A 12,655-nucleotide genomic window follows, 5' to 3' on the forward strand; every position below is an offset into this window, starting at 1 on the left:
AGATCAACCCTAACACCCAGTCCAGGGTGTTGAAACTGTTGATGTCTCTGGGCAGAGGGAGCGACGGTCCACCATTTTTCTGCCTAACATCTCTGTTAGCTCATTCCTGCCCAGGCCACGTCGCAAAAGATGGGCCTGTGTCCCTGCAGTACTGTAGACGTTAGACAGCATGCAGTGCTCACACACAACTGAAGCTCTTAGAGTGTGTAAGAATGCTCTCTGAGGGCCACGTGTTGAAGGCTTGATGCCCAGACTGTAGTACAACTGGGAAGAGATGGGACATTTAGGAGGTGGAGCCAAGTAGGAAGAAGTTAAGTCATTAGGGCTGTGACCTTGAAGGGGATACTGTGACCCCAGACCTTTCCTTACTCCCTTTCCTTCTTAGCTGCCAGAATATGAACAGGCCTCCTCCGCCATCCACTCCCGCCATGATAGACTGCTGCCGACACACATATCCGAAGCCCGGGGTCGAACAACCCTACCCTGGACCCTCTGCATCAGAACGATTCTTTCCAGTTAGTGAGGTGATTCTCTCAGGCACTGTGCTACAGTGACAGGAAGCTAACACAATCTGAAGTGACGACACCACCACCAACTTAACGTGTTCCTTCTGATTCTCTCACGAGCCTTCAGATTGCCATGACAAAGCCCCGGCATCTATCTAAGCAGGTGGCTTATGACTTCATAAAAGCATCTGGAAACAGGGCTGAATATAAACAGAAAAAAGCAGACAAATAAGAGGTGATACTTGGATTTGACGAAACTGGTGGGATATGGCCTGCTCCCCCTTGGAGGTCCACAGGCCGCCGCTTTTAAATCCTGCTGTGATGTGGATGTATGTCATTTGCCCCAGCAAAACTCATGTTAAGATTTGGTTGGCTGCCAACACAGTGACATGTGGAGGTGGCGCCTTAAAGAGGGATTAATGTCTTCCTCGTGACACTAGATGGGTCTTCTTGGGAACAGACAGGTCTCAAGAGCAGTGTGCTCTGGCTAGCTTTTTTCCTCTCACAGCTGCACATGCCCGCCTGCCCTTTGGTCTACCGTGACATGAACCAGCAGGAGGCTCTTACCAGATGCTGCTCCCGGGCTTAGGTTCCAGCCGGCCCAGAGCTCTTCCTTTTATAAACTACCCAGTTTATAAACAGCAGCCAGAAACGTTTTAAGACAACCCCACTGAAGACTGCAATACCCAAGATGGGTCTCACACAGCCCAAGATGGGTCTCACGCAGTCTGAGACGGGTCTCACACAGCCCGAGAAAGGTCTCACACAGTCCTACCTCCCAGATCGCCCAGCCTTTGTTCATGCTGTTGGATGTCATTTCCACACAACCTCAATACCAACCCATTTATCTTACAGACCAGGTTCTGCATGCATGGCGGGTCACATAACAATAATTCATCCACTTCCCCAGCCACTACTTACAAGAAACACAGTCCCCACCCCAGGTTGAAGACAGCTGGAAGGCTAATTTGAATTTTAGAGGTATAACCTTACCTAATGACTCAGGATTGTCCAGTGTCCCTGGCAAACGATGCCCATACTTTCATAGGCCACCCTGGTGGCCGATACGATCTGTGAAGCTGGGCGATCCCAAAAGGACAAGACAATCCTCCCCTGTGTCCAGGGCAGGTGTGTAACAGCACAAGAAGTTGAAGGAACTCTGGCTGAACATGTGGAGCTATTAGATCCCAGAACTCGGGCCTGGGGACCAGAGACTGGGTGGAGAGGATGTCTCAGGAAAGGAAGGTGACATCTCCAGGGACAGGTGCCAAAGGCTGCCCTTATCACATGCAAACGGGATCTCTCGGGATAAACAAGTCAGAGAGCACCCAGGGATAGAAAGAGGCCAGAGCAGAGGACCTGATGAGATTCGGTTCTCACTCAAACCTGCAGCTGAGTAACCCAACAGGATGCTAAGCCCCACCCCAAAGGCTCTGACTCATAGATGTAAAGAGAGAGGCTGAAAATAGGTTATTTGGGGTTACACTCCTAGAATCACAGGGTTGCAGCGTACCCATAAAAAGGAAAGAATTCATACAAACTGCAAAGGTGGCCCTGAACATTGTATTGCCAACTAGGCACCAAGAAGCTGGACACACAGCCTGGCAGGGATGGAGCCTCCTCGCAGTTATTCAAAACACACCACACTTCATTCAGTGGAGAGATGATCATAGGCACGCTGCAGGGTAAACCTGAGGGGACCCATCTACAGCTCAGAATCTCCTCGAGACCCCAGGAACCAGCACTTGAAGCAGGAAACTTAGCTGTGCCGAAGTCTGGGCCGAGGCCATTTCTAGCTAAAGAAATGCTCCTTTGTTTGCGTGACCAGGCAATTGAATTGTGCAGAGATGCAGTCACCCAGGGAGGAGGCGAGCCCAAGAGGCTTCCGCAGGCTGGGTACAAATGGCCAAAAGACAGAAGTGGATCTTGGCTCCCAGATCTTTGCCTTTGGTGCTAGCCTAACTGCCTCCTTAAACAGGCATCAGAATTGAAAATGAAAACTGTGTGGGTGGGGTATTTAAGATCGTACCCAGCAGCTGCCCCCTTTAAAGATCTGGCCTTCAGAACATTCCAGGCTGGGTCACTTATCAAATGGAGATTGACTTTTATCCGATTAACCCATGGAGAGGCATCCTTCTCCATCTCACAGGAGCATTCTGGGGGAATAGCATTCTGCAGACTGCAGGGGAAAGTTGGGCCTTGGCTTCCCTCCCGCTCGGCCAGTGGAAAATTACAAAGAAGACAGAGCTGTCCTCCGTCTCATCTTGTTCACCAGCCTTTCCCCGGGCACAGGAAAACATATAGAGTAACCCCTCCCCTCAAATAAAACCAATGAAGGATCCTTCACTTACCTGGGGCAGACAGTAGTCTGGGAGGTGGTGGAGGTGGAGGCGGAGGGGGTAGAGGAGGTGGGGGCCGGCACTGGCAGATGTGTTGGCAGCTGTCGGTCACCTTAGAACAAGACTTCTGGGGCTCAGCATGCGTCACCTGCAGATATGAACATAGCCAGGAGACATAGGAAGCCACAGGATAGCTAGAAGCTGAACCGAGCCTGCCCCAGGTCCCTTCCGGGCCACAGCTTGGGATTCTTCATTAAGACCAAAGTAGGCAGAATAGACAGGAGTCAAAGGGGCTATACCCAGAGAGTGGCCGCCTTCTCCATCGTCTAAGTCCCATACCCGCTTCTTATTCCTTGGGACAGCACAGGTCAAACCCTCACCTTTCCAGTCATAGCTCGTTCAGTCTTTCTGTGTCCGTGAGGGACAGTGTCCCCCATGTTGGAAAGGGAACCTACCTGGCTGGGCCTTGGTCAGTATCACATGTGATCAAGGGGCAGGATAACCTCCTGATGTTCTCTAGATAGCATCTGAGTAGTTTGTGGGGAAGACATCGACCAAATCATCCGGTCCCTCCCAGCAGCCCCCAAGTGCTTCCTCACTATCCAGAGGACCTCATGGCCCACAAGTCACAGAACAAGCAGCCCTTGGCAAACCTCCATGCACCCGCCTTTCCTGCCCCACCCTCCTGCCATCCCTGGCCACTGCATATACTGTTCTGGTGGCTGGAATGTCCTCCCACCTAACCTACTTTGCTGTTACTTCCTTGGCCAGGCTGTATCTCCTTCTCAGAGGTTTCCTGGTATCAGGTCTAATTTCCGCTACTTAGTTCCAGCCTGTCTTCACTGTGGGACTGTAAACTATGTCGGTACAGGGCTATGCCTTGGCTTCCCTCTCACTGTTAAAACCAACACCCAAGAGAAAGGCCCAACATTCCCAGAGAGCTGGCCATCGAATGGACAAACATCAAAGACTAGACCAGAACCTCTGCCTCGTAGGTACTGGGCCTGGGGTCTTCCCAGGATGCATCTCTGCTTCTTGATGTTAGCTACAGAAGTCTGTGACCAACAGTAGTTCCTCACTCTAGCTGTGCCCGGAACGCAGCTGGCAGCTTTGGCACATTCCTGCCTTAGCCTTACCTATAACCAGTGAACTGAGACTTTTTCAGGGGAGCTGCGCCTGGGGGGTTTGCTGCAGTCTCCCAGTCAAACACAAAGAGAGCCATCCTAAGAACCATGGGTTAGACAGTTGCCAGTGTCCCTCCATATGCAGAAGATTGTAAATCCAGAAATCCAAAACAGACTTCAAGATAAGAAAAGACTTGGGACCAGTCCCTTGCCTCAGTGGAAGGCACAGTTAATTATTCTGGCTTCACACGGGCAAAGAGAAACACAGAATACCAATGTCTCTGCAACTTCCACTCTGTCATTGCAGGTGACTCCCCTAGGGTCCCTCAGCTGTGTGAGAGAGGGCACAGGACTTGGTGCCACCTGTGTACTTGGTGGCACAGCAGCTGCATATGGTGGATGTCAGGATGGCAGTGAGAGGCTGGACCAACTTACAGCCCCAACTTACCACCTAAGAAGTCAATGGGCTCCTATAGACTACCTCTTGGTATTTTACAAGGCCGCTAACTTATGTTTCTGACCCTGAAAGGCAGCCCTGTCTCCCGAGGGAAGGGTGTATCCTTAGAGTATGTGCTCCCTTCATTTCTGCACCAACATGACTCAGTTGTCAGAGTTGGAGGTAAAAGGACCAGACTCTACCATAGGTCTGAGGCTCTCCCACAATCAGGCCTGGCCCCTGCCCTGCTCCAGACCATCATTGTCTGAGACTCGGAGCTCGAGCGTGCAAACTTCACACCACGCCCAGCCAAAGCAATTACTTTTCCAGTTTCTGAGACACACTCAATGCAGGAGAGTTCAGGAAGAGCGCATTGGTTTGACCTGGCCTGACACAATAACCTACTTTTTCTGTGAGGGGCTATAAGGGTACAGGTCTACGAGGTGTTTAATGTGATCAAATGGCAGGCAAGAAAATTGAGATCAGTTTTCAAGACTGAAGGAAGAAGAAATGAAGGAGCTTGCTCACTGCATTTTAAAAATCAATGGCTCCTGGTCTCTCATGTGAAGGCTCCGCTGAGACCCAAGGGAACACTGCCTGACCTCACAGAAGGGCCAAGTCTGAGCTGGCAGTCCTTCTTGCCTATGGGTGGGCGCTAGCTGAGACCCCTCTGGAGTTTTATATAGGCAGTTCTGCATGAGCCCAAGACTGATAATTCTCTGTCCATTGAATCCTTTATCTACCAACAGGCTTCCCTTCCCCTTTCAAACCCCTTTCTTACCCAATCGCCCGGAACAAGCTGCTCCTGCAGCCTGCCTTGGGCCTCCCTACTCCCTGCTTTTTCCTTGGCCGTGCAAATATCTCCTCTGTGGGGCAAGTCCCTGCTGTTTTATACTGTCTGTCTGCTCACACAAAACCACAGGTGTCTCAGGCAGACACAGAGGTGGCCTGTGTCATGTTCGTCCTGAGCCCGTGACATGCCAAGCTCTGTTAGTGACATGCTGTCTTCCTTTCATGAGGACAGATATGAGAAGCTTATTAGCTACACAGTATGTGAGACGATCAGACTAAATAACGGACTCGGGGTCCAATCCGACACTGTCAGAGCCCAGGGACTGCCTGAGGCTTGTCTTCGATACTTTCCTCCTTTGCTGTGAAGGCTTCAGTTTGAGTCACAGCTCCACGCACATCCATCACGGCAGGACATGCCCAGCAGCAGTAGCCTGATGTGGTCAGTCACATTGTGTCCACCGTCGGGACGCAGAGGGACGTAGGTGCGGACAGAGGCAAACAGGCACTTTATTGGGAACAGGGCTAGAGCTCATTCGTGGGATATTCTGGCTGAGAATTGGGCTGTATTTTGCCCATGTCCTGAGAATGAGACTTAAATTCAAGACCAATTTGTGTGACTCTCACATTCAGTGTGGATGTTGCTTCCTTAACAAGTCCAAAACTTACCTGCCTGTCTCCATGTTCTCTGTTGCTTGAATCCATGCCTACTGAGTAGTACCTGCCTCTCACCTAATATTGCGCGGGAAACTTCCTTGTGAAATCTGAGTGGTGGATAAACATGAAACAACACTGCTGCTGACAAATATGTCCAGCATCGTATGGAATATACTTATGCTAACAGCCAAAATGGGCTTTGCATCTGCTCAATATGGTAAACCTGCCCTCACCATAGACCTCTTTGCCCCTTGTCTTGTGCCGTGGAATCGGAATCCATCCTCCCAGACAACCTAGGCTGAGATGTCTAAAGTGACAATCTGAGACAGTGTCATGTCTGACTTTGAACTCTCCATTGTCCCCAGGAGTCCTAGATTCAAATCTCCACTACAAGACCGTCAGGGCCTTGCCTCTTCCTCTTCTCCCGGGTTTTTCCATGCTTCATCCTTGCCCTTGGCTTCAGCCTGTTCCCTCTGTCAAGATCCTGACCTCTCTCGCGTCTCAGTGGTGACACCTCAGTGGGAGGTTTCTTGGACTCTCCTTCCAGGTCTAAGCCATTTGTTCCTCCTGAGAGCCTTTGCCTACAATAACTTGTCTAATGACCTCGCCAACACAGCCTGCCAGTGCCACAAGGACAGGGACCACAAGCCACTTGCACTTGATGCACAACCTGTCATCCAGGAGGTGCCCGGTAAATGTTGCTGCTGAAAAGGCATGCTAGGGGAGCTAAGTGTAAGAATCAGCTTCTGCCAGGTCTGGGAGAGCTCGGCTTTTGTGCCTGCACACAGGGACGCACAAGGCCGGGTCCAAGCCTGTCTCTCTGGCAGTTGCTTTAAATGGGTGCCCACAAGGATGACGGCTTCTGGCATCTCTTAAGGAGATAGGCCAGCACCACAGTGACCCGAGAAGACACGCTCCTGTCACACCTAATAAATCTGCCAGCCTGTCATCCTCTTCCCTTACAAGAAAAAAAAAAATAGACTGAAGTGAACTGAGAAGAAACCCAAATCACAAAACTTCCATCTGGACACATTAAAAAGGGCGGTGGTTAAGGAACGTCCCTACCAACCTTTGGCAATTAAAATGCCATTGGACTTAAGCAACTCAGTGTCTTATCTTGCCATAGCCAGAAGTTGCTGCCAATTTCAAGGAAGGAACCTGCCGCACGAGGGACCTAGGTTTCTTGCCTCATCAACTGGTCCATTAATCACAAGACAGTTATACGGAGCCTATCTTTTAACCCTCTGGAGGATTCTTGGGAAGGATGCTCATGGAAGCAGTGATGGTTTCGAGCTCTTTCTCTATGTTGGGGAAACTCCTATGACCTGACAGGTTTATCCTCTCCACTTAAAGAGGAACGCAGCCTTAAGAGCTTCTTCCTCCCTCCTGTGTTCCTTCCCGAATCCAGCTCGCCTGCTAAAAAACAAGACCCACTCATTCCCAAGCCCCATTCCTTTCCTCTGCTACCGCTGTCCCTATCATTTGCAGATTAATTTTCCAGAGCTTGAAGCCAAGATCTTGCCCATTCTATTTAACTGGAGGATTCTTTTCTAATTGATTTTCATGAGAATTGATTTGTATTGAGTTTGAGAATCTGAAACACACTCGCGCAATTGCTCCTGTAAAAAGCTGCCTGGCTGTAGGACACTCGGACCTGGGGTTTTTGTTTTGTTTTGCTTTGCTTTATTCATCCTTTGGAGGGTAGGCAGGTGGCTGTGACTCTTCTCTTTAGATCCCTCTAAAGTGTGGGGCAGCCAGCACTCTAGTCCCAAGGCAATGTTATCAGTGCTCTCTCGGTCCTCATGGAAAGGTCTTTGGGGAGGCAGAGAACGAAGCATGTGCATGCACAGACAGGTGAACTCTGAGATGGAGCCCAGCTAGAAGCTGAACCGAGGTTCCTCGTCTCAATGGCCCAAGTATTGAGAAGTGACAAGGACACAGAGCAAGTTTAAACAAAGCAATCATAAGCCAGGGGCAGGCCAGAGCAGAGGAAGCCGAAACACTGAACTGTGCTGGGGATGGGGTGTCTCTAGAGGGTGATGGAGATGCGGGGTCTGCCCAGGGATGGTAGGGCAGATAGTGCCTTACATCCCAGTAACAGCAGGGACAGCTTCTAACCACATTGCCTGGGATCCAGGTGAAGTACCAAGTCAACAAGTACTGACTCCATAGCAGGAAGAAAGGAGAAAGTCGGGCTCAGAGAGCTGCAGGATGCTGTCCAGGTGCTTAGCTGGTAAAGGACAGAGCTGGGCACGGGAATTCTGGGCAGGACCAGAGAATGTTCCATCCAACCTCTCTCTGCCTTGAACTGCAGCTGGTAGGTGCTTGCTTAGTCCCTGCTCTGCAAACTGGGGGACCAAAGTTTTTCTCCTCTGGCAGTCTCGACAGGTGCTCTGCATGAATGGTGGGTCATATGGCAATAATCTTTCCACCTCCCCAGCCATTATTTACAAGAAACACAGTCCCCACCCCAGGTTGGAGACCATAGGAAAGCTAATTCAAAGTTTAGGGGTGGAACCTGGTAGGAAAAACAAAGAACCATAGTGGGATTCTTTTTCTTTTTAAGTTTGTTTCTTTTCCCAAACGCTGCAGTAGAGATTACAATGAGGTCTCAGTACCTTTCTGTGCCAAGTTCGATCCTGCCAGTCTTAGGCCACAACTGAGGCTCCTTATGAAGCTTATCTTTTGGGGGGTTAGAGCATGCTTTTTTTTTTCTTCCCAACTGTATCCAGGATCAATCAGTGAGTGACTAGAGAAAACGCTCTGAATTGACCCCACCCCCTTCTCAGGAGGCCTCTATGGTCTCTCACCTGAACGAAGCCCCAGAGAGGGTGAAGCGCACAGTGCAGCAGTAGTGAGGGCCAGCAGCAGCCACGGCGCAGCACCAGGTCCCGGAGTAGCATCTCGATCCGCGGCGCCCACTGGTGGGCTGAACTGTCAAGGGAGCAAGGCTTGAAACAGATGGACACTATGCAGGCACAGTAGCATCAATTCACGTCCCAACGCGGCGAGAACTCACTTGCCCCGCAATCTGCGCGAAGCAAGCCTTCATTTTTGTTCCAATGTGTACACCTTCTGACTCTCAGTGCATCCCAGAACTCACACCCAACCCTGGCGCACACCCCCTCCCTCTCAGAATACTGCGTGCACACCTTGATCCCAAACACGCCTCCAGAAAGACTCAAACACACTAACTGAACCTCATACCGCCTTAGAAACTGCCTTGCACAACTCTCACAAGAGTAAGCTTCAAACCCGGCAAAAAACAACTCACTCTGCGCGCGCACGCACTGTGACCCCCGTGCACTGCCACCGACTCCCGCCCGCACACTCTTTGACTCTGCATGCACAACAGTACCACCAAATCACTCGCTGCCTGCAATCTCTCTGCCCCAAGGACTTCACTGCGCACACTGGTACTTAGGCACCTCGGTGCGTGCCCCCATTGGCCGCCCAAGCCCCAGCTCCTGCTCTCGGGCAGGCGTAGGTTTTCGTGAACGCCTCCATGCCCGCCCGCACCCCTCCGAAGCCTCAAGCCACCTTGTTTGGCGGCGAGCCCCACCGATCCGAGACACGGGGAAGGGAGGTCAGGTTTCCCCCCACAGCAGCTCTGTTTCTCAACCGCAGGACGGCCCCCATTTAAAGCCAGCGCCTCCCCAGTCCCCCGCCCTCTAGGCGGGGCCTCCAAGCTCACCCTGACGGCTGCGCGGGCGCTCGGGGGCTTCACACGCAGCGGAAGAGCGCGGGGCGCTGGAGCAAAAGTTTGCGCGCTGCTTGGGCCTCTAGGGCAGCTGATCTGGGGACCCGGGGCGCGGCGCGCTTGCACTGAGCTCCGGGCTGCGCTTGGCCGAGCGCGGGCCGGGAAAGGCGGCCAGCCCCGAGCCCAGGGCCCAGGTTGGACTGCCCAGGCAGAGGGCGGGGAAAGTGTCCTCGGATCCTTGGGGAGCTGGCCGCGCGAGCCCTCCTCCAACCCTGCCGCGGGTCCCTGCGCCGCCCGGGTCCCCGCCCTTCCCGGTGGCGCCGCGCGGCTGTCCGGGGCGCGGGGTGCCGGGGGGCCCTCGGGAGGTAGCGGGCGAGAGACGCCGGCCCGGAGCGCCCGCTCCGGCAGCAGGGCCGCGGGCGGAGGCGAAATAAATAATGCACGAAAAAGGAAAACAGACGTGAGCGGAGCCAGAGCCTCGCCCGCCTCCCTCCCGGGCTGCGCTCCCGCCCGCGCTCCCTGCTGCCGCGGCCGCCAGCGCCGCTGCAGTGATTCCTCGTCTCCATCTAGCGAGGCTATTGTGTATTGGGCGCTTAATAATTTATTTATTCACCCTAGAGGCCAAGGACTCCCAGTGACAGTGGCATCCTGCGCCTGACTTGCCCTTCCCTCAAGTTCATCCCCAGGCTGCTGGAAGGTGGTAGTGAGATCTGACTAGTGGAATCCCAGTCTGAGCGCCATCCTCCCGGATATCCCCTTTCCCTGCAGTCTCTGCGGGTGCCGGACTGGGAGGGTACAGGCTAGCCCTCCAGTGCAATGTGACTGACCTCCCTCCCCTCGACTGTCAAGACCTCAGGACTCTCCTCCTTTACAACGCTTAGTCTTGGAGAGAAAGGGGAGTCGTGACGTCCCAGGGAGAGCCTTTCCCCCGCCCCGGGGGGCTTTTCCTCGGCCACCCGCAAACTCCTGTTTAAAGGCAAGATTATCAACAAGTCGGTTCTTCCGGAAGAAGCTGGTTGCATCTTGTACCTCACAGGAATCTTCGCGGGCGCCATTGAGGCGCCCTGCTCATCTGTCCATGGCGCTTTATAAGCGCTCTGATTGATGGTCTCTGGAGGTGGGGGTGTGACAATCCCAGACAAAGTCCCCAAGAGTTGGGCAATCCTGTTTTGGGCTTGGGTGAGAGAACCAATGGCTTAAAGTGGAGGATAGATACGGCAGCTCACCTCAAAGTGACTTCGTTCTTGTCTGTTCCCAAGGGCACCCTCCAGTCACTCCAGGTGAACCCACACCTAAGTATAAACCGCTCTGCAAACCAGGTTTCAGACCAATTTTCCAGTAGCTTCCTTCATCAGAGCACATAGCAAGGCCTTCCCTTCTTACTGCATGCCTGGCTGGTGTGCTTGTGTGCCCCGCGGATGCCCAGTTCTATACAGCAGATGTGAGGGAAGCCTTGACCCTTCCAAGAACGGGGAGGGGGGTATGGGTGTGGCAGGTAAGGGAACGCATAACATCAATCATCGCCAGTTCTTTGATATTCCACTGTTACTGAGACAGGGGCCTGCACTTATGAAGAGAGTCAAGGAATAGAAGCTAGGGAAAGGCTGCCAGGATTAAGGGACCTAGGAAACGTGTCTTTGGCAAAAACCATGAAGACATGTGTCCCTTCATTAATTCAGTCATTCATTCCTTGCAGTATCCATAGGCACCTAGTACAACAGTAACAAATGTCTGTAACCAATCACATGCTATTACGGTCAGGGAGATGGGATGGGAGGAACCACTGATGAGAAAGGAGCTTCCCCGGACAGTGTGGAAAGGGAATGGAGCATAGACCTGAGGCCTGTCCGTCAACAGAAATAAAATGATGTCGGATGTTTTCATGTCTTTGAAAACGTAGCTTAAGCCAGTATAGGACTCCAGTCTTTAACTGAGACAACAGCACCAGGTACCTGGAGCCCTTGGCTACTTGAAAAATATTACTCATGCCACATTTTTTTTAAAGTTTTTCGAGACAGGGTTTCTCTGTAGCTTTGGAGCCTGTCCTGGCACTAGCTCTTGTAGACCAGGCTGGCCTCGAACTCACAGAGATCAGCCTGCCTCTGTCTCCCTAGTGCTGGGATTAAAGGCATGCACCACCACCGCCAGGCCTCATGCCACATTTTAAGTTCAGTTCTCATTGTCCTGGGAGGCTAAGTTATTGTTCCATGTGGAAAGTCCGGTGTAGTTGGTTCTTTGTTCTTTGTTTTTGTTTTCTCTTTGGGGGCCCGCCACCCAGCTTCCAAGTAAATACACAGAACCGTATTCTTACTTATGAATCCCCAGCCTTAGCTTGGCTTGTTTCTAGCCAACTTTTTTAACTTAAACTATCCCATTTCTCTTTAACTATGTTTTGCCTCGGGGCTTTTTCCCTTTCTTTATTTGATATATTGTTCTTTCCTGCTTACTTTGTGGCTGGCTATGTGGCTGTGAAACTGGCCCCTGGTGTCTTCCTCTCCTTCTTTTCTTGTTCCTCGCTCCTTGCTTTTCTGTTCCCAATATTTCTCCTCCTATTTATTCTCTCTGCCTGTCAGCCCAGCCTATCCTTTCTCCTCCCTAGCTATTTGCTGTTCAGCTCTTTATTAGGCCAATCAGGTGTTTTAGGCAGGCACAGTAACACAGCTTCACAGAGTTAAACAAATGCAACATAAACGAATGCAAGACATCTTTGCATCATTAAACAAATATTCCACAGTATAACAAATGTAATACATCTTAAACTAATATCCCACAACAGTCCAGAGATGTTTCCTAGGCAGAAGCACACAACTCTTGCCCTAAGAGTCACAGATACTAACTTCTGATTACAGGGTCAAGGCATTCTTGACTGGGGTGTAGCTCAGTTGTTGGAGTGCTTACTGTACACAATGCCCTGGATCCTAGGTACAGCATAAACAGGCATGGTAGTGCACTCAGGAGGTAGAAGCAGAGCCAGGAAGATGAGAATTTCAAGGCCATCCTTAGCTACATAGCAAGTTGAAGACAAGCCTGGGTAGGTTTGTATGTTGGTATTCAGTTTTTCAAATCCAGATTTAACCGATGTACCTCTGGAGAATCGCCTGGTC

General features: G+C 51.6%; 1 protein-coding gene across 3 annotated transcripts in view; it reads right to left on the minus strand.

Annotated features, from left to right (window-relative positions):
- Prima1 (proline rich membrane anchor 1) overlaps positions 1–9,950 on the minus strand; it is a 54,708-nt gene extending 44,758 nt beyond the window's left edge. Inside the window, exons 1-3 of one of the 3 annotated variants that reach the window (XM_050151563.1) lie at positions 9,546–9,950; positions 8,662–8,785; positions 2,858–2,993 (exon numbers count right to left, since the gene is read on the minus strand). In XM_050151563.1, coding sequence (XP_050007520.1) covers positions 2,858–2,993; positions 8,662–8,754 — 229 coding nt within the window. In that variant the 5' untranslated portion in view covers positions 8,755–8,785; positions 9,546–9,950. Of the gene's footprint in view, positions 1–2,857; positions 2,994–8,661; positions 8,786–9,125; positions 9,318–9,391; positions 9,450–9,545 lie in introns of those variants that run through there. The other 2 variants (XM_050151564.1, XM_050151562.1) reach the window with 2 other exon arrangements.
- Positions 9,951–12,655: the final 2,705 nt, after the last annotated feature.

The sequence above is a fragment of the Alexandromys fortis genome, unplaced genomic scaffold (assembly GCF_014885135.2).
Source record: "Alexandromys fortis isolate MF-2015 unplaced genomic scaffold, M_Fortis_MF-2015_v1.1 scaffold_63, whole genome shotgun sequence".
NCBI lineage: Eukaryota > Metazoa > Chordata > Mammalia > Rodentia > Cricetidae > Alexandromys > Alexandromys fortis.